Source organism: Coffea eugenioides, chromosome 7 (genome assembly GCF_003713205.1).
Source record: "Coffea eugenioides isolate CCC68of chromosome 7, Ceug_1.0, whole genome shotgun sequence".
Classification (NCBI taxonomy): Eukaryota; Viridiplantae; Streptophyta; class Magnoliopsida; order Gentianales; family Rubiaceae; genus Coffea; species Coffea eugenioides.
In genome coordinates this window covers 3,416,299-3,436,807 of record NC_040041.1, presented here as the reverse complement: position 1 = coordinate 3,436,807, position 20,509 = coordinate 3,416,299, and the positions used below count along the sequence as shown (strand labels likewise).

Genomic DNA, 20,509 nt, shown 5'->3' with positions numbered 1-20,509 from the left:
TGTCATGCTTTCATCAACTTTTTGAACCAACTGGTCTCACATTAAATTGTTAACCCCGGAAGTTCGATTACTGTATGGCAACTTTTCATCCATTTTCCCCCATGACTTAATGGCAGTAAGGGCCTCCAAGGTTAGCTCGAGCGGTCCGCTCCCCCTCTTTAGGGTATGGCGGACTTATCTGGGCAATCAGGGTTCGAGCCCCCTTGTCACCGTGCTCGAGTGGAGTGAGGCCTCCTCTCCGGGCCGGAGTGGGATTAATCGGGTCCCGTAAGGATTGATCCGGATACCCATTCCGTCAGAAAAAAAAAAAAAAAATAGCAGTAAGGCACTGTGGACAAATTATCTTTCGCTTCCCACATCACCCCAAAAACGCAATAATTGTTTCACAAGAAATCACGGGGCAAAGCATCTTTCCAGCAACCGCACAGCTTAAAGCAAAAGGAAAGGCAAATGCAGACAAAACATCCGCATTCTTGAGTAATCAATCAACTGCCCACCAAGCTAGCTTAAGCTCAGAACTCCACCACCAAAGTGCTGCTTTGCCAACTGATTAATTCTACACTTTGCCATTAGCATTCACTTTTTCTTAGTAGTGTACATTCATGATGAGCGAACTTATTTTTTTTTACTACAAAGTCTATGTAGCACCACACACACACACACACATGTGTGTGTGTATATATATATATATATTCATTGCTCCTAACTTTGACATCATGGCCATGATAGTGATGGTTATGACTAATTATAGAATCATATAGTCACTTCTACGCTATATAAAAACAAAATTGCTTATCAACTAATAACATCCTTTGATACGAGTGGAAATGCTTGGCTTACAATCGATTGTCCTAGAATGACCAGAGCCTCTGGCCCTTTTTTGCGAGATTTGTGGACACAACTGATTACTTTATAATGTCCTCTGTACTAAGTACTGTGGTATACTTTTTGCCTTCGGTGAAATGAATTTGGGACACTAAATCATAAATAAAATTCTATAATTGCCTCCACGATGCTATTGATGACACGACCGTCAACGCTAGTGCCCACAACTGGGCAGCCCCGAAAGGGTGGTGCCTTCTGATTGAATCCCCAGTGGCCAAATTTGCTAGCCATGACCCATCTGCCAGCATGGACTCCTGCACTGGACCTGAACCCGAACCCGACCCTGATGCTGACCCGGATCCAGATCCGTCCGCTGCACTCCCCTCTGGCTTCGAAGCTTTCTGGCTGTTGAAAGGATGACCCATTATTACCATTACACATCCAAATACGAAAAGGACCCAAAACGATAAATTATATAAATTCGGGGAAAACAATACAATCAATTTCTCAAAATTGAATTTTGGATTGTTTTCCGTAAATTGAAAGGTAGAAACAATTGAAGGGTACAAATGTAAAACTACTGCACTGCTACGCAACGCAAGGCAACGGAGCAGAGTACCTTGAAGGGGAAGTGGGGCAAAACGTGACGGTGTAATCGGCGCCGGTGCACGTGAATGTGCTGGTGGAATCATCGTAAGCGTAGCTATACGATTTCGGGCACGCCGACTTGAATATCTGCGAGTACACCGACGGGGAACACGTGGAAGGCGAAGCGTACTGGCCCTTGCAGCAGTACTCCGGGGTCCCAAAAGCGTCGCAAGCGCTCCGGCACGCGCCGCCACCTTCAATTTTAAGCTCATTCGGGCACTTCGAGTTCAAGTCTTCGGTGCAACCCGTGGAGGCACAGGAGCCCGACCCGCCACTCCCTTCGACGAGCATGGGCAAATTGTACCCGTCTACTAGGCTGACGTCATAGAAGTCCTGAGTCCCCGACCCAAGCGTGAACTCCGCCAGGGTTGCTGGGGTGCTCGCTCCGGCGCCGTCGCATTCAATTTTGCCCGACCCGCAGTCTCCCGTGGCGCACGACCCTTGACCCGACCCGTCAAACGTGCACCCGGTCCTGCCCCAGAATCGACCCGACCAGCCTGTTGGAGCCTGGAGTGAGCGTGATGCAGCCTTTTGGAGCTCGAATCCCGTGCTGCCCAGTCCTGGATTCCCTAAAATTCCGGGCCATACCGTTTGCTCACACTTGTTCACAAAAGTAATTGTGGCCCCTGAGACTCCTGTACATTAAATAAGTCTTTAGTAAAAAGTTCACCACCTATTATAAAAAAAATTCATAATGCTTCAGCATTTTAATCCGGCTTTTCTAACAAAGAAACCAAATAAATAGTGTCTTTTCTGCATGGAATTAGAATACAGAACCTAAAATTGGTTTAACATCTGATTCTTCCACTAACTGTAAAATGTCAAAATTTGTTTCCTGCACCATAAAAGTTTGTCGAAGTAAAAATACTGGCCGCGCTAAACTCACTAGTACAGTACTGCAGCTCACCTTTGCTCTTACAGACGCAGAGCACGAAAAGGCTCAGAATCACGGTGGAGGAGGCACCCATTAAGTTGATTGGTCACTTTTTGACGTTTTTTTTTTTTTATTTCGTCAATGAATGGTTGAACAAAAGAGTTGTAAAAATGTAGTACAAACGAAGAATAGGTGATGAATTAGGGAGTTGTTAAAGCGAAATTAATGAACAAGTCTTGCGATGAAAATGGCAGTTATGAGGCTGTAATGGTGGGTTGGGTGGTGAAGAATTGGTGTAAAGAATGATAATGGTGGTGATAGGAGTAGCCAAAGGAAGTTTTGATGAGAGAGGACGGTGGTGTGTAGTAAACAACCGCAGATGAAGAAAAGGGTTAGCACTGCCCATGCAAAGACCTTGAGAAAGCTAGCGCAGGAAGTTTCCGGAGTGACTTTCTTGGTGCCTCATGGGGGACATGTCGTATATGGATGGATGCCAAAAAGGTTGGAAGAGTGCGAGTGGTAGAGGGAATGTGGCTATCCGGTGCGTCGGGCTCGTCTATATTTATAACTAAACCCATGCACTGAAGAAGCACTGAAGAAGTGGTGGGGGACTGTGTATTCTTTCATTTGCCAATAGGAATACAGCATAGTGCCATTTGATAGCTTGTATATTGTATCCATCGTCCTCATTACCTTTGACGTGGCAGACAAAGTCATAGGAATTATACCACATTTGACAAATGGTTTCCATGCAATCATAACGACAACACTAATAGAAGCAATCCCAGATTGAGTTTTTTTTTTTTTTTTTTTTAATATTAACAATTTTGAGTCGGTTCTTTCTTGGATTTGAAACATCAAATTGACGAAATTGCAGATATATTTCTAGCAAAATGAAGAAGAAATTGCACACGCCCCAGGAGGAAAGCTTTCACAAGGGACGAACGTACGTCTTTCCCATCGACTAATTATACCTGGGAATCCCATCGGCATGAAATGGAAATTCTACTGCAACTACTTCTACCTAAAGTTTCTTTCCACGTGTCAGATGTTGTTCAAGACATTGGGTACATTTTCTTTTAACCCGCGAGCTTAATTCGAAGGAAGCAGCTAAGTCATGCCATGGAAGAGTTCCTGGAAACTGAATATGGAGACTATGATTTGTGTACAAGGAAAAGACGAGATCTTTAAGGATGGAAATCAAACCACTTTTTGCTTCTCAAGAAGAAAATTGAAATGTACTACTTATCGTTTTTCCTTTTTTTTTTGTTATACAATCTATTATAGTCTTTCCCTAATCTGAACATGAGGTGTTAACGAGAAGATAAATATAGGTAAAGCTTTAACATTATCAAAATAACCCTCAAAAAAGTGTTTTGGACATCGAAGGGAAAGTGATTCCCTCAACAATCAAAATCCACTATCATTTTGGATTTGGTACCCCAAAAGACATCCCAAGATTAGGATAACTATTATGGATCATCGAACTTTTTCAATTTTTATTGGGAATAATTTCAGAAACCTTCCTGAGATTTTTGACAATTGCAGCCACCTCTTTTGAGTTTTGAAAAATTATAAAAACCTCTCCTAAAAAAGTATGTTTTGATAACAAATGGTGATGTAAGTACAAAACATCTGATGAATATCCTATATTGCCCCTATTTGATTTACAAACAAATTGAATGATAAAAAAAAAAAATCAAATATCAGCATTACTTACTAAGTAAAAATTTTTAAAGTAGTTTTTATAGTAAAATTTAGGCCATGTTTTAAAGCATTATTTTTAAATGCTCGAGTTTCTTTTTTTTTTTTTCTTTTGTCGTGTAAGTTGTAAAGAAACTGTTTTTAACAAATGCATCCCTACTAGTCGCCTATTTATAAAACTAAGTAAGAGGTCCATTTAAATGACTTAGGAATTGAATATATTGTATTAAGTGAGATGAGGTTAGAGCTTTTAGATAATAAAATATTTGCAAAATATGATTTTTTTTTTTTCTTTACACCCACTTTTCACTTAAGATATGTAGAATTGTCAAAACTATTATATTTTTTCATAACACTAAGGGAGATAAGTGTAATTTTACAAATTTCAAGAGAAGAGGCTGCAATTGTCAGAAACCTCAGGAGAGGTTTATGAAATTATTCCTTTTCATTGCTTCCTTTTTTCTAAATTAATGCATCATTTTCCCTTTGTAAAGAGGAAACTTCTGCTTGCAAGCTTCAATAGTCTTCGGGTAGGGGAGTAAGGTATCTTCTGTAATATTACCTCCTCGACTACCTTTGAGACGTTGAAATGTCGTTTTCGACAAGGTAACGTTGCCTAGCGGATGTGAGAGGGGGCAGTACTGTGGAAGTCCACACAAATCCCAATAGTGGAGGAGGAATACGAGGCAACCAACACTACAGGTGCCCTGAAAAGGTGATCACCATTGCCCAGTTAATTTCCTGCTACTGCCGCTGCTATTTTGCTGCTGCTGCTTTCTAGTTTCTGGGAACATGCATGGCTTTCTAGTTTCCAACTAGCAGCAGCTACTAATGCTTTGTCGATCTTCGGGGAGAGGAGTACCGGTCTGATTCTTTGATGATGGATCAAATTAGCTAAAGCCGAGCCACGTAAACCTCCCGGATCTGCTTTGCCTCACCGACCTATATATGAAAAAAATCTTTTACTACTTCCGTCAATCAATTACTAAAACAAGACAAAACTTGGATCCTGTCGAAATTAATCATTTGGTCGGCAACGTGACGGTGTTCATTATAGTAGTGTGATCGTTTTAGTCGGCAACGTGGCGTTGTTCATTATCTTTTTTTTTTTTTTTAAATGGGGAATGAGATTTAGGATTTGTTAGGCTCGTATGAGTAAAGAATTATGTTTGCGCTAGTTCGAGAGAGACGAAGAAAGAGTATTTAATATGTAAATAAGGATTTAATATCTAATAATTTAAGTTTTTGAATCATAGTTAGATTTTTCAACTTATATATTGGATTGTTTAATAAGTTTTCGCGAGATGTTTCTTCCTAACAATACTGTCCCAAACTCTCAACCCAAACAACAGTGTTTTAGGTCCATCATATTCTCATTGTTGTCAGGGTGTGAATAAATATAATAATTAAACACTCTAGTATTTAAACTTGTTTGATTATGTTAGTGACTTTGAAATTTCTTTCAAACTTAGTTTGTTTATTTGCCGAACCAAAATTTTTTTATTGAATTTAAAAATTATCGAACACAAAACGCTGTTAAGTTTGATTTTATTAGTTAACGAACCACCAATCTCAAACTTTTACCTTACCAAAATGAGTTTGATTCGAGTATTGAATAATTTGATTTATCTTTCAATTCTAATTGTTGTCTTGGGGTAGAATATCATCATGTCTAGCCAAATTTCTGGTTGTTTTAACTTTCTTTATTATTCATGATTAAGATTAAAAAAATTTTAGAAAGCCCTTTTCCTCTAAAAATTTGGAAAGCTATTATTCATGATTGAGATTAACTTTCTTTTATAGGAGCAACTGCATTCATGATTCCCAATTATAAGGCCGAAACATTCTAATTTTTTTGTTTAACTCTCTCACCCTTCCTCATATCCTTCTTGCCACCAACTGTTGGGTGGCCAAAACACTCCAATTGAAGTAGCAAAACTTATAATATGGTGATTAAACTTCAATTTCCCTATTCCTAAAGTTGACAATTGTTCTATATCTAGGCACCACATAATTAGGTTAATCTGCAAATGGCAGGATATAAAATCCAAGTTAACGTGAAATTTAAACAATTCAAGAATACATAAAAATAAGAAAACATGGAACGTCGAAGTACAAAGGGATCCGACCAATTGTCTTGAATTGTTGCCCGAATTGATTTTTGAATAGTAAACTAGTGACCAAAACCAGTTGGGTGTCTGGCCCAAGATTAAAAGGCCAATGGTGGGAGCGTCGGACTTGCTTTTCAATCTCTTCCATGCTAAAAGCAAACCACAAACTCAAATCACTGAGTGCAGCCTAGAACAATCATCAATATGAACCGAAAATGGTGTATATTGAGAAAGTAAAGGCCAATAATTTCGATTGGTAATCTTTTGGGATGCAACATATATTTTACTTTTGATGCCTTTGTTTCTGCAAGTACATAGCCATTATCTCATCGCATTGTCTTGTCTGTCTTCTAACTCTCATTATTTAGTACTAAAATCCTCATTGAGCTGGGGTTGCCTTTTATCTTTTACCATCACATGCATTGCCTGTCTGGGTGCATAAATGACAATGGGTGGTTGTACCTTGGCTTGATTATGACCGCCCTTGAAAGAATGAAAACACTTCCCATAATTTGGAAGCAGATATTCCATCAGTCCTGAAGTTTCGTTCAAAATCTGACTCCAGAAACCGTAGCACCCTTTTACCTCACATCTCTTCCCCAACTTGTAATCTAGCCATCCCAAAAAAAGTTGTCAGTCTAACGAATCAAAGGTCAAAATCACAGTAGTTGTCATAGTCTTTCCTCATCCTCGGAAGTGTCCCACTGAAAAGAGTGAGTGGAAAAACCTTTAACAACTTGTAGAAAAGAAATTCCTCTTGAAGCTTAGAGATCTAACTCAAGTTGACCCTTAAAAGCTTATGGCCTTCGATAAGATTACAGAAATATCTCTGCGGGACAGGGAGCTTTAATTGTTGCAGCAAATCAATGGAGGAGCCCTCTTTCCGAAATCTTGCGGCCGGCCATCATCAATCATCATAAACAGGGTGGTTTTCTGGCCAAGTTTCGACAAGGGCCAGAATCAACACGATGTGAATATCAAACAAACACTGCGTGAGGTTGTTTTGCTCGCCTTAATTAGCATTAACTTCCAGGATAACTCATGGGGACGTATCAAAGATATCGACTAAAAGTTTCTGATAACATATTGATAAGGAGACTGACTACATACCAAGTAGACGTCCTTTTTATTCCCTTTTGTAATTGAATATTACTACTTCCATCACCATCCTGTGCAACTGCAACTACTGAAGCATTAACTTTGCGCCGTATAAAGTTCCATCAGGATAAGGTTTCTGGCCTACCATGATCAGCATCTTCTTCAATTCCTCCCAGTCCCAGCTTTATTCACTTATCCCGATTGGAATTTGCAGCAGTTGTTTGAGCTTTAATAAAGATCAATTTACGTCATCCCACTACAGCAATACTGACGTTAAAGACATTCTTTCTCTGAAAAGCTGGTGAAGAATCCTCTTGGTTCTCAAAGTCCTATGCCAGACTGGAATGTTTTCTTTTACAAAGCAAAAAGGTCGGATTACACGGTTTACGATAAAAAAAAAAGACCGCAAATCTGACAGCTTTAATACTGTTGATAACTTGGTTTCAGATTTCAACTCTTTAGGTTTTTAAATCATATGATGTATGGAATAAGACGGAAGAAATGTCATTGGTGCATGCAGAGGGAAAAAATTGTAAAGGAAGTCAGAAATAAGAAAGCTTAATGGAGGAACCCGAGCATGGAGGGAACATGATAAGATGATCTAAAGTGGAATTTATTATTGTTACCTTATCAGGATATTGTCGTTGGATTATTTCCACTTTCAATCTTTCACACTCTATCTAGCTGTGGATGGAAATAGGAATTTGAATCTTTATATGTAAGTAATCTATTTCTCCTATTTTTAGTCTGCATATCTTGCTCGGAAAGCAATTTCATTGCAAGCCAATGCATGGATTGACCTCTATCTATTGCTGGATGAGTCGATGTATTGGATGGACATAATTCATGGTCCATGTCCATTCATTCCTTCAGCTTTTCCCTTTTTCTGGGAACAGAAGAAAACCAAATTAGAAAATCCAAATAAAATAATGCCCGCCATTGCTTTGCTTCGCAAAAAAAATAGCAATGATACGAGACCTAAAATAAGGGAGCAAGAGGAAAGTTGTACCATACTGCTGAGGTTTATGTGAAAGAAAACCTTCCACCATTAAACTATCTGAAAACTTGAAACTCGTCATTCGTCAATTTGGCCCCTTTGGGGTTGTGGTGCGTTTACAAGAAAAGTACTTTTTAAGTACCTCCCACCGGTGACCGAGAGGTCCCAAGTTCGAGTCTTTGATCTGCTGGATTCCTCCGCGCACATATCGTGCTTGGGCTGGGCTGGGGCGCCTGGCCGGGCCACAGGGGATTAGTCGGGCCCCGTAAGGATTGACCCGGACACCCATGTATAGACAAAAAAAAAAAAAAATACTTCTAAAATGTTTGATAACTGATTTAAAAACACTTTTATTAAAATCACTCATGTTAAAAGTGCAACGGATCTTTTGTCCCACATCCTGTGCCACTCTCTGTCCCACTTTTTATTATATTACTATTTCTCCTACATAAATATCATGTTTTAGTTCTTTTTTTGTTTCCTTAAAATTCAATAACTATTAATTGAGTAAAAAATAAATACAGCAATTTCAAAAAAGTAATATATAATAGAAAATTAAAAAATACAGCAGAAAATTCATAAAAAATCTCGTTTTTTATGCATTTTGATTTTTTTGAGTATGTTACATTTTGTGTATAACTCAATTAATAGTTATTGGATCTTAAGAAAACAAAAAAGAACTAAAACATGATATTTATGTAGGAGAAATAGCAATATAATAAAAAGTGGGACAGAGAATTAATGGCACAGGATGTGGGACAGAAGATCCATTGCGTGTTAAAAGTGTTTATTATAAACCGTCGTAACCTTAAATGGGGCCTGATGATATTTTTCTTTTGTTTTCCCCCATCCCCGGATCAAAACAAACAGGTTACTTCATACGAAGCAAATCAATTAGCTTAAAGTTTTGACACTCTCTCTAAAAATATTAGTTTACCTACATAAGCGTTTTAACTTTCATTAGATTTGGCCTATTTTTTCTGGCTAGCGTCGCAATTTAGGTTTTTCATGTTGGTCTTGTAGGAATGAGTACCTTGGAGTGTAATCTTCATACTAGTATTATTATTATTTATTTTGAAAAAATTGATGATTGTGTTCAACCAACAATATGTATTATTATTCTGAAAAATTGGTGATTGTGTTCAACTTACAAGATTTATTACTATTATTTTGCAAAATTGATGATTTTGTTCAACTAGCAAGAGTTAGATACAAGGTATACCTGAAGTCCCACTCTATATCACAATTTATTTTGATGAATCAACAAACCATAAATTGATTTTTGTTTTTTGTTTTACTGTAAAAATTCCTATTAGATGTTGGATTCGTTGGACACGTTACTTTTTCCCCAGGTTCAAGCGTGGGCTGGACTCTCGTATTCTTAATTGGGCTCGAATATTGTGGGCTTGCAATTTCCGAGTCCACGAGGGCTATCTAAAGAGTCCAGTCAACGCGTCTGACCCGGGTTTGATACAATCGGTTAAGTGCTCATCTGAACCGGACGGCTAGACAGACAGAAACCGGTAGCATACGAGTAGTGTTGAAAAACTGGAGCCGGATTTCACCCGCCGGCCGTCGTGACAGAAATTCAGTAAAACCCTCTCAGTTCTCTCTCTCTCTCATTCTCAACCCACCCTCTCTCTCTCTCTCTCTCGATTCATTAAACTGTTGAAAGTCAGGTGGAGTTTTCCTCTCAATTTTGTCAAAAGTTTATTTAGGTTAGCAGGAAGGAATGGAGGAAGATGGGTCGAATTCAATTCGAAGGATGTCTACTCGGTCCCGCAAGATTGCTCCCAAAATGGCGGCTGCACTTGCCAGCTCCGATAATCGAACTCAGGTCCACAGTATTCAAAACTTATTGTATATTCAGCTTTTTATTTTTTTTTGTTGGGGGATGGGGTGTGTGTGTTGGGAGTGTTCACAGGACGCAATTAACTGATTAAGTTTAGAGCTGGAGCAGTGGCTGTGATTAAATTAAACTGCTTTGACTTTGGGGTGGGACGCAGGCGATACTAGCTCGGCTGGATGCTTTGGAAAATGACAATGCTGCAACGGAGGCAGTACAGCAAATTGATGATGATGATGAAGTTTCTCTTGATGACGATGATGACCAAGGTTGTCTGTTTCATTCACATTCTCTTGCTCTAATTCAAGTAGCTAGCTTTTTAGCAACCTTTTTCGGTACATTCGTATGTGATCATCTAATCCGTTCTTTGTATACAATAATCTACCATGATTCTCTCACTGCGACAAGGAAAGAGCAATTAATTCCGTTCCCAATTGATTTCGTTCTATTACATGTATCTTTAGCTCATCAGGAAACCTAATTTTTACCTTATTTTTCTTTGACTGAGTAACCCCCCGTGTCATGCTTCCAGTTTCTACCCAAACAGACTGTCTGGTTCTCATTGCTCTTTTGCCTGCATCTGGTTTTGGTTATCTAACCTTAGCTTTTCAAATTGTTTGCAGTTTATCAAAAGAAACAGTCTAAGAGTACGAAACGTAAAACTCGTCAGGCTAAAGCGTTAGAGAATGCTAAAAAGGCCTCGAGAACGTTTCTTGAGCTCTTGCACGAGGTATTCAGAACTAAACAATGCAACCCTTCATTACTAGTCTGCTGGCATGTCATCCTATTTGCTCAAGAATGTTGTGGCTAAAATTGCGGTATCACTGATGGCAAATTGGACTCATATGTCAACACATGCAGTTTTTGGGTTTCAAATATAAATACCTGTCTATTGCGGAGTTTGTTCTTTTGGCATAGTTTTCATGTCTGAAGATTGTCATATAGAATCTCTGAATCTCAATTAATTGTTATTTGGAGATTGTCATATAGAGTCTCTGAATCTCAATTAATTGCTATTTGGACTAGGCAAACCTGGAATCCTTGCCGCCTCACGTGCCCTCGTATTTGAGAGCTGCAGTTGGACCTCCAAGTTCCTCTTCAAGCCGTCATTTTTGCACTGTCTGTGGATTCACAGCGAATTATACATGTGTACAATGTGGGATGCGATTTTGTTCTATTCGATGCCAAACTATTCACAATGATACTCGTTGCTTGAAATTTGTCCAATGATTGGTGAGTTCCCCAGTCAATTTAGTTTGACACTGTTTTATTACAACTGTTTCTGTTATTTATTGCTGTGCCGTTCGATTTATTGTCGAGGTCAATGTTTCAAGAACAACTTTTGTGGAAAACGGCTTAGTGGTGATTTGGTTCATCTACTCAGTTGTATATCTTGACTATCTCATAGATGCTCAAGGTTGCACGAGAGCTGATTCTAGGATAAGCCTTAACCAAATATTTAATTAAGTGCATCGAGTTTGGATTATTTGATCTTACTGCTTTACAGCACCATAACTCACCTCGCTATTTGGTGGAGAAAAAGAAAAAAGAGACTTAAAATCCTTGAGGCGTTGCTGCATGAAGATGAAGTGCAAGGTGTGCAATGAAGAGAGCAGAATCCATTGTGCAAGTGATGAACTTGTTACTTGTACTCTATTTAGCAACGTATCCTGTACATTGGGGAAGAGAACTGATGATTGTATCGTTTTGTGGTAGTTATTTTATTTTTGGCAGGAAGAGGGAATTTTAAGCTTTATCTTCATCAAATTCGCTTTGTATTTGGACTTCTTTTCTCAATGGGCTAATGTTATTGGCTGTCCTTTTTTTTTTGTTTGGTTAATGGCACCCTTTTTTCTTCGCGTGCTTTTGCCAAAAATACAAAGGAGATGGAGTGCCATCAAAGGTGCTCTTTTCAATGCTTTTCAGCCACCCTCTTGAAAATGTTTTACTGAGGCATATCTTGGGTTCCTGTTAATTGATCTGCCTATAGTGGTATACATGAAATCTCTTTTCTTCAAGCCGCCAATGATTGCAGATTTTAAGTGCTTGTAATTGTTGCTGTCATCTGTTTATTCGTAATCTGCTCTGTTGTTGCTTGCGGGTTGCGCTCACAATCTGGTACTTTAGAATACCAGACTCACCTTCATGTGAGAAAATTAAGCCCAGGTCTTTTTTACCCTTCTTAATGATTAAGTCTGGTGATAAAATTCTAAATACCTTATAGCGACAATTAAGTTAAAAGATGGAGAAGAGCCAATGGATGTGTATTGAAGGGGACAAAAAATTTACCACCTATTTGACACAAAAGAAGTCTTGAATAAGAAGTATCCCAGAAAATCATGGAGATACGTAGATAAAGAACACAGCTAGACAAAACCAGTTGTAGAAGTTTTCCTCTGTTTTGTGTAATGGTCTTCTTTTCCATTATAAAGCTTAAAAAACCCTCTTTAATTAAAGAAATAATACAGCCCCAGCCCACGCAACCAGAGCCCACACTGTCTGGCATGAGAAGGCTCAGTTTTGGAACTGGAAAGTTGAGAGCCAGCAGAATGCAGAGTTTTTTGTGGAAATGGCAAGCGGAGAGGTTTCCAAGGTTCAGTGGTGAGATGGGATTCCTTCTTTTAGATCATCTGTCTATTTCTGACGTGTAGTGTTGAGGATTATGGCACGCAGACAAAATGTTGGAAGAAAGTCTCCCTCCAAGCCACCATCTCAATCTCTCAATTCTCCTAGTCCCAGCCAACCAACAAAAGAAGACCGGGAGAAATTGGGAATCTACTCAACCAACCGTCCCTCAGGTGACTAACTTCCTTTTTTTGAATTGCGACGATAGCATTCTTATAATCTAATCTATCCTATTTTACAAGGAGAAGAAGGCTAACGAGACCATGCAAGGGACTATCAGACGTAACTAGACCAAATGAATGCTCACTGCTTGCTAACTGTTCTCAGGTGACTAACTTCCTTGCTAACTGCTAAAGCTAAAAAACCCAAGTGGAGAGTTCTATCTGGATATTCCCTTGTGTTTTGCCCTTGTTAAAGAAATGTGAGAACTGCATTGATGGATTCTGGTGGTGATTATGGATTCCTTGTGGAGAAGAGGCACGTAACCTTGTTGGAGTACAATGCTAGCCCACACATGACTTCGTTTCTGAAACTGGCAACAGAGAAAACAGGCGTTGATATTTGATTAACTTGGCTGTCCATTGTTGATACTATAACAACAAATGTAACCTTAGCTTTTGGTTGGAGATTGTGGGATGCTCTTTGTAATCATGTGAGAAATGATTCACGAAAGGCAAAAAGAAAATGGACACAGAATTGGAATCTCGTTTGCGTATATGTATTATTATTATTATTTTTTTTTTTTTTTTTAGGTCGAAGATTAAAATATTTAGTTTGCTTTTGTTGTCTTATTCTTTCTGTTTTAAGGCTAACAATGCGTAGTGAAAAGCGAATTTGGAGCTAATGAGCTAGATCAAAACTGGAACCTGATTAAGGGGTGATTTGCAGAATCATTTTGAGACGTAATAGATTGATTACTAGTATTTTAATTTTGTAATCTTTAGCGATTAGAAACGTCCGCAATATGAAACGTCAAATCCGCCGCTTTCATGAGGAATAAGACGAGCCGGTTTGTCCTTGCGGTTTTTGAAAAGCTAATTTTCCAAATCAAGTTTGACAATAATAATAATGTCTAATCAAGTTGCCTTACCATCACCAATAGGGTTTTAGTTTAATGATCAACGATAAGATTTCAGAAACTGAAATCTGAATTCAAACTTCACTAGGTTTGAATTCATTTAAGCTAGACGTTAGTCTTCATGCCACTATAAGTGGATTAATAGCTGATCAATTTTACAATCCAGGAAGATACGAGTGACGGAACGCAAGAGGAGCTTCAATTGCAATCAACAAGATGAGATATTATTAATTAAGAAGATTGTGAGAATGAGATGATCAGTCAATTAAGTTTCCAATGATACTTTTCTTCTCGCCTCAACCATTGTGACTCTAAGGAGGCAAATTCTAACAGTAAAGGCGTCTGAAAACTTGAAAAAGACACGGCTGCTGATGAAAGAGTCAAGGTTAAGTACCAAACAATGGATTTTAGCGTTGAAGTATCTGTCACTGTGTGTAATCATATGCAGGCTGAATAAGCTTTTTGATCCTGCAGTGTAATCACGATTGGAGCCTTTTTATCTTGTCTTTCTCTTTTTATCTGTTTTGCAGAACGCCTGGTGGAGACTAAGACGAACAAGAATGATCAGAAACCTTAAAATAGTTGTATTACGATTGACCATCTTTACGGGAGCAAAATTCACCCCAACTTGCCTTTGATTAAGTTGTTCCCACTAACAACGGGTGAGATGGGGAGCTTTTTGATCTTCATAGTTGAATTCACAGATGCTCATGATTTGCTTCAAGAAATCAATCGCTTCTGGTTCGCTTAGTCGTTGCAGACGATCTTTAGATGCTTATCGAGTGAGAAAAAGAAAACCCAAATTGACACGCAATATCAAAAGGCCAGGGGATGACGAAAAATAATGGCTGGAGATCAATGCATGGGTGTGATGATCTAAAGAGTGCAGAAAATCGGACGAAAGTTCAAACTCTGTAAATTACCTTTCTGATTTGTATGGTATGGTTTATTATGGTCATTAGTTAGTAGAATAAAAATGACAATTAATGGGAGAATAAACGCAAGCACAAACTGATAAAATCAAACCAACAAAAAGCCAACTTCGTCCCTTAACCATGAGATCTGTGGTTCGAAATTCATGAAAATGAAAAAAAATAACGTTGAGAGAGTTTTTTCCAAAAAAGATCCGACGTGGTTCGAACAGAATTAGTCGTAGACCGTAAAATGAATATGAATACTGATGTATTATACCTTTAAAAAAAAAAAGACAACTCAAGAAAATTCACTAATCCAAGGAGTCAATTCAAGAAAAACGTATTACCACAATTAATCGTGTATGAGCCACGCTTTTCTGATGTGGCAAAAAGCACCCCGTCAAATTGGATGGTGCGTGTTTCTTGTTTCAAACTTATACAAACATGTTTCTTGTCAACACTCATTTTAAGTCACCAGAAAAGAAAAGCTGAGTGCAGGTTTGAATCCATCTTTGGAACAGAATGAATATATAATATATATTTTTTGCGGCGGCCAAAACCCAATTCCAAACCACCAGTATTAATTAGTAATTAAGATACGAAACGAAAACCAGATCAAATCATTAGGCCACTAAAGAATTAGAAGATAATTTGATTGGTTGCAAATTAGAGAAGAAATTGAAGTCCCCAAGATCACACTAGCTCTGGCCTGCCTATCATAAATACTGCAAACCAACAAATTTAAACACCTACCACGTCCAAGCCTCTCATCTAATGCATACTAGTAAGCACTATTATAATAATTGTACATAGCAAATTTCAAACCAAATTGCATTAAATAATCAACTACGGCGGCATGAGGTCGTCGTCTTGGATTGGAGGGTCTCTTTCAATGTTTCTTCATTCAGGCGTGAAGAATGGTGACCAAACATGAATCAGTAGTATGTTCCCATTCCAGTCGGCCATCTTCTTGCTTGCTTGCTTGCTTGTATCTATCTCCTTCCTCCTCCTAGCATCTTGTGGGAAAAGAATCCCCCGCACCATGCCACATTCACATCAATGCAACAATTCTACAATTTTCAATTTATCTCGGCCGGACTCAGGCCTAACATAATGCCCGAAATCAGAACACGGCAGCTGGCAGCTGGAAAGCCTGGAATTAGTCAAGAACCCCACTTGATTTTTCTCCAAATTTTTTTGTCTCAAGTCGTACAAAAAATCTTGTGGGCCTCTATATCCCACCTGGTCCATAATCGAATGAAAGGGCTCTTAATCAGTCAAAGGCTGCATCGATCTGAAATGGAATACTCTTTTATGTGTGTTTTTTTTTTAATCCCCAGATATGGGCGGGACGGCTTAAAAGTGCCGAAGGGTAACCAGCAGCAGCAGCAAGAGAGTGATAGTAAAACTGGTTATGATCAGCCGCCATCGCCGACCCAAGATTAAAGAATCACTGCCGCTTGTGAACAATGAAACGTCGCCTGCCCCGGCAGTCTCAGATCCAGCTGACTTCTTGCTGCACCCGGAAATCACATGTTTAGTTATATTAACAATTCCTAGTTAAAGTATGCATGCAAAAATTTGATTCCTGCAACGTATATAGTTCATCTAGAATTTAAAGTACAAGGCTCTGAATTGTTTCAATCAGACTAGAGGTACGACAAATATGTTTATTTTTGTTTGTTTGTTTGTTTGTTTGGGTGGTAATTCATATTATTAGTATATAACGTGAGAGGCACATCTGAGTATCTGACGCACCACAGCCGACTTTAGGGAACAAAATCACAATTATCTATGACAATTGGCTGCCTCTATTTGCGTAAGATGAATAACTATATATGGACCTTGATGGCAACATCCCCTCGACTCTGAAAAAGAATACTAATCAAACAAATTCTTGGCCTTCTAATTTTTTTTGTCAACATATCTTTCACATTTCCATCATCAATTAGTACGGAAACTAACAATTATGGAGATTTTTTTGCCATAATCATGGTCGTAATTATGGAGGGCAACATAACCGTGCAATGTTACTCTTGTATTCTTACGATTAACAAACTAGAAAAATCAAAACCTTTGGGAAAAAAAATGTTTTAAGTGTCAAGTTATCAACTGATACGTGCATAAGAGATCAAGAAAATTAAATATCATTAATTAATTAATCGACAATAATTTTTATTAATAGGGAAAAGAAGTTGTGGTTTTGGAAAGCATTCAACATGTTGAGGATGCAAAATCTGCAGGGATAAGCTGCTTAATTATAAGAGACAACTTGCAAAGAAGCAAATCAAACAAAGATAAGAAACAGAAAAGAAGTGACTGAAATGATAAAAAAAAATAAAAAAAAAATGAACGAGTGTAGAATTCAGTACGAGTATGACTAACCTGGCAGCTGGAGTTGGGCAAAAACTGATGATGTAATCGGCGGAAGCACAAGTGAAAGTGCTGGTCCCGTCATCGTAGGCGTAGCTGTAAGCGCGCGGACACGCACTCTTGAAATACTCTGAATAAGAAGTTGGCTGGCAAGTCTGAGGATTCCCGTACGCGCCGCTGCAGCAGTACTGAGGATCTCCGAACGCCTCACATGCGCTTTTGCAGGCCACGCTGCCGCTGCTGCTCATCACCTTCAGCTCCGACGGACACCCGCCGTTGAGATCACTGACGCAGCCCGCGGTCGTACAGTTTCCTCCGGACCCACCTTGTGGGACCACCAGCATGGGCAGATTGTATCCGTCCACGAGGCTGACGTCATAGAAGTCGAGCCCACCAGCCCCATTCAGAGTAAACTCGGCCAGAGTAGCCGGCGGAGCTGCTCCTCCTGCGCATTCTACAGTCCCGGACCCGCAATCCCCCGTGATGCAGGTAAACTTCCCCGTGGTGGGGTCTTGACTGCAAAGCGTCCGGCCCCATAAGCGGCCTGACCATCCTGCGGGGACGGAAACGGAAGTTGATTGTCCCGGGTTTAGCGGGAAACCGGTGGTGGAGAGTTGAGGAGTTCCCGCGCCGGACAATATCCCGGGCCAAACGGTGTAGCTGCACTGGTTCACTAACGTAAACGTCGCAGAAAACACACCTGCATGATCAAAAACAAGGAGATACATAATTGATATGCATGAGTACGAGAAAGAAAGAAAAAGGTGTGGTTGATCACAAGATTGTTAATGTAGTAAAAGAAAAGAAACAGTAGCTACCTGCAACGGAACAAAGGAAGCAAAATGCGAGGAGTGAAAAGGAGGGATGAAGTCTAGCCATAGCCATTTCTTCTCGGAGAGAGAGAGAGAGAGAGAGAGAGAGAAATGGCGGACCGAGAGATTTTAGCTGGGAAGTTGGGGAATGAGATACGAATGTGAGGGAGAATATACGTGGTACGGTTACGGGGGTGTATGCAGAGGAGGTCACGTGGGTAGGTGGGCGGCAACCGAGGTAGGAGGAGGAGAGACGTGAATACACCGCCAGAGTATAAGTATAAGTCGACGAAGATGTCTGCAGGGTGGAGAAGGAGGAGGGGCTTTGAGAGTAGGGAGAGGTAATGGTGGTTTTAATTATGGATCACGCATTTCAATACATATACGCGCAGAGGTTTGGTGTTTGGACGATGTCAATGTGGAGAGCCAGCGGGAGGGAGAGAGGCATAGATTGGAGGCAGGCTGGCGGAGTTAAATAGACGAATTTTGGAACTTGTAGCAGCAGTGGTGCAGTAACAATACTATGGTTACTCCTGCCCTACACTAAACAGAAACAGAAAGAGGTCAATTCAAGAGGATCAATGAAAATTCGAAGGAGCTAAATCATTATCGGATCAGATGCTTTATATTACGAGTAGTATCTTACTTTAGCCTGTTTTGATACGGTTAATTTTTAGTACTGTTTCCGGTGGGCTCCTGAAGAACTGAAGGGCTGGGAATAGAGCTCATTGGACAAGATGGACATGGGACTGGACGGTGGGCTTCTGCAGGGTAGGGGTGGGTGGGCTCCAATTGTTTTATTTATAGGGAAGATGATGATGCTGCTGCCGTCGGGTTCAGCCCAATGACGTTTTGCCTGTCTGTGTGAGTCGCACTTAATTATGTTAGCTGACCCTACTGCCGTTACAGTGAAATTAGAGGATTTGGCGTAAAATTTTTTTTTTTTTTATTGCCACTTTATATAATTTCCTTTTCGTCCTCATAAAAACTAATAATTCTACTTTAATGATCAGTCATCACCCCTTGCCTTGGCTGCTGTGAGATGCAGAGACATTGGATAAGAGTAGGTGCACTTGTATCGGAAGTATGTGGCTATAAAAATCCATTTTACCAACCGTCATGACGACGATTTTTAAGCAGGAAGGAACACGCTTTTTACCTCAGCCTGCACATGCATTTGTGGACAAAATGTCTTTTGATTGCTTCTACTGTGTGGAAAACGGTATACCCGTTTGTTTGCTTGTGCCTTTTTTGTGCGTATGAATATGAAAACTTGGACATGAAGTAAATGTTATCGCTTAACATGGTGTGATCACACCATGTCGGACTTGGGCTCAGGTTTTTATGTGAAGCGGCTACAAATCTCCAGCATACCTTGTGAAGTCAAAGAATCCACGACAGAAAACTATGAACACTTACATCTCATGCGTTTTATGCCCCTAGCAGCCACCTTGCGTAATCCTCTTGTTTATTTTTGGGCAAACATCTTTTGGATAATGATGGCGCATTTGCTTCTTCAGGATTAGGTAAAGCTATAATGAATCAGGGAGAGGAGAGGATTGTGTTGGACGAAGAAGGATTGTAAATAAGAATACCTGCCTGCCTGTCATGAACCGGCTTTATGTAAAGATTTCAGATAGTTAGCATAAAATTATGAATCAATGATAACATTCCAATTTCCGACATCAATAGTTCCATACTTAACCTCTTTTCCGCACTACATTATATATTTCACTATTTTCTACTTCAAAGCCTACCTCTGAGGCAATTGATGCATTCATCCAGCGACTGCGGAAATCTGTTTCCAACGAAATGAATGATTCTCTTCCGCCTACTTACAAATTCCATTGAGGGAACAAACGAAATTGTTTTGTGCTCCCAAACCAAAAGCTTCATCGAATGCTCGATTCCTTTTGATACTTTCGAACTACTTACAACAACCATAGCAGGATGATGCAAGTGTATCCACCAGTACGATAGAAATTATGCACAAGAAGATTGGCTACGATTTTAAACCAAACCAATTCCAGACATAGGTTTTTTAAGTGTTGGGGGATCATATTCTAACAACCAATCACTCCAAGGTTGGGCTCCATTGACAAACTAAAGGATTAGTTATCTCCAGACAGAATGAATCCTTTCATCTAGCATTGATATCTATCTAGGACACAAACCGGACAAATAATCCATGAAAATTCAGGACTGGTGCTCACCTGTTTGGAATGCTGACATGCAAAGACACGACTACGTCCCTATTCAAAGAATACAGGGATATGCTTCTTTACCAATGCAGTTAAAACATCTAATTCAGTTACGCTTCCTTATTAAATGAAAGCCAAGTGAAACGACATTCAAGATCCAATAACCAGTTTTACTGAATCATGGGTGACTGTATAGCTGGGTACCAAATGACCCAATGCCATAGTGTTCCGGATCAGAAAGAAAACAATACCACAAGAAACTCATTTTTGCCGATATAGGATCCTAGCCTAGAATTGCTTTCCAACCTCTAAAGTGATCAAGCGTACACAAACTGAATGGCACGGCACGGCCAATATGCATCACTTATCAACATTCATATCCAAGTGATAGAAGAACTATCAC

The 20,509-nt window shown here is 39.5% G+C and overlaps 3 protein-coding genes across 5 annotated transcripts; 1 reads left to right on the top strand and 2 right to left on the bottom strand.

Annotated features, from left to right (window-relative positions):
- Positions 1 to 777: 777 nt before the first annotated feature.
- LOC113777929 (thaumatin-like protein 1) lies at positions 778 to 2,866 on the bottom strand. The gene is made up of 3 exons (XM_027323162.1): positions 2,381 to 2,866; positions 1,445 to 2,108; positions 778 to 1,230 (listed from the first exon to the last, which is right to left on the bottom strand). Exons 1-3 carry the CDS (start codon positions 2,439 to 2,441, stop codon positions 996 to 998), a joined length of 960 nt encoding a protein of 319 aa, XP_027178963.1. The 5' UTR covers positions 2,442 to 2,866; the 3' UTR covers positions 778 to 995.
- A 6,920-nt stretch (positions 2,867 to 9,786) lies between these two features.
- On the top strand, positions 9,787 to 11,933 carry LOC113778128 (SWR1 complex subunit 6). 3 transcript variants are annotated; one of them, XM_027323411.1, is made up of 5 exons: positions 9,787 to 10,094; positions 10,264 to 10,372; positions 10,727 to 10,833; positions 11,130 to 11,336; positions 11,611 to 11,933. In XM_027323411.1, exons 1-4 carry the CDS (start codon positions 9,990 to 9,992, stop codon positions 11,331 to 11,333), a joined length of 525 nt encoding a protein of 174 aa, XP_027179212.1. In that variant the 5' UTR covers positions 9,787 to 9,989; the 3' UTR covers positions 11,334 to 11,336; positions 11,611 to 11,933. The 3 variants fall into 3 exon arrangements, with proteins under 3 accessions (XP_027179212.1, XP_027179210.1, XP_027179209.1); XM_027323409.1 differs by having other exon boundaries at positions 11,424 to 11,933; XM_027323408.1 differs by having other exon boundaries at positions 11,130 to 11,933.
- Positions 11,934 to 15,479: 3,546 nt separating this feature from the next.
- Positions 15,480 to 17,978, bottom strand: LOC113777979 (thaumatin-like protein 1). The gene is made up of 3 exons (XM_027323215.1): positions 17,912 to 17,978; positions 17,106 to 17,793; positions 15,480 to 16,236 (listed from the first exon to the last, which is right to left on the bottom strand). The coding sequence occupies exons 1-3, from the start codon at positions 17,976 to 17,978 to the stop codon at positions 16,077 to 16,079; spliced, it is 915 nt and encodes a 304-aa protein (XP_027179016.1). The 3' UTR covers positions 15,480 to 16,076.
- Between the last annotated feature and the right edge of the window lie 2,531 nt (positions 17,979 to 20,509).

Coding starts and splice junctions, on each gene's coding strand:
- LOC113777979 (XM_027323215.1), bottom strand. CDS start 17,978: ATGGCTATGGCTAGACTTCATCCCTCCTTTTCACTCCTCGCATTTTGC. Junction 17,794..17,911: donor CTTCCTTTGTTCCGTTGCAG/GTAGCTACTGTT, acceptor TTGATCATGCAG/GTGTGTTTTCTGCGACGTTT. Junction 16,237..17,105: donor TGCCCAACTCCAGCTGCCAG/GTTAGTCATACT, acceptor TTCCGGGTGCAG/CAAGAAGTCAGCTGGATCTG.
- LOC113778128 (XM_027323411.1), top strand. CDS start 9,990: ATGGAGGAAGATGGGTCGAATTCAATTCGAAGGATGTCTACTCGGTCC. Junction 10,373..10,726: donor TGATGACGATGATGACCAAG/GTTGTCTGTTTC, acceptor AATTGTTTGCAG/TTTATCAAAAGAAACAGTCT. Junction 10,834..11,129: donor TTCTTGAGCTCTTGCACGAG/GTATTCAGAACT, acceptor TATTTGGACTAG/GCAAACCTGGAATCCTTGCC.
- LOC113777929 (XM_027323162.1), bottom strand. CDS start 2,441: ATGGGTGCCTCCTCCACCGTGATTCTGAGCCTTTTCGTGCTCTGCGTC. Junction 2,109..2,380: donor CTGCGTCTGTAAGAGCAAAG/GTGAGCTGCAGT, acceptor TTTAATGTACAG/GAGTCTCAGGGGCCACAATT. Junction 1,231..1,444: donor TGCCCCACTTCCCCTTCAAG/GTACTCTGCTCC, acceptor TCCTTTCAACAG/CCAGAAAGCTTCGAAGCCAG.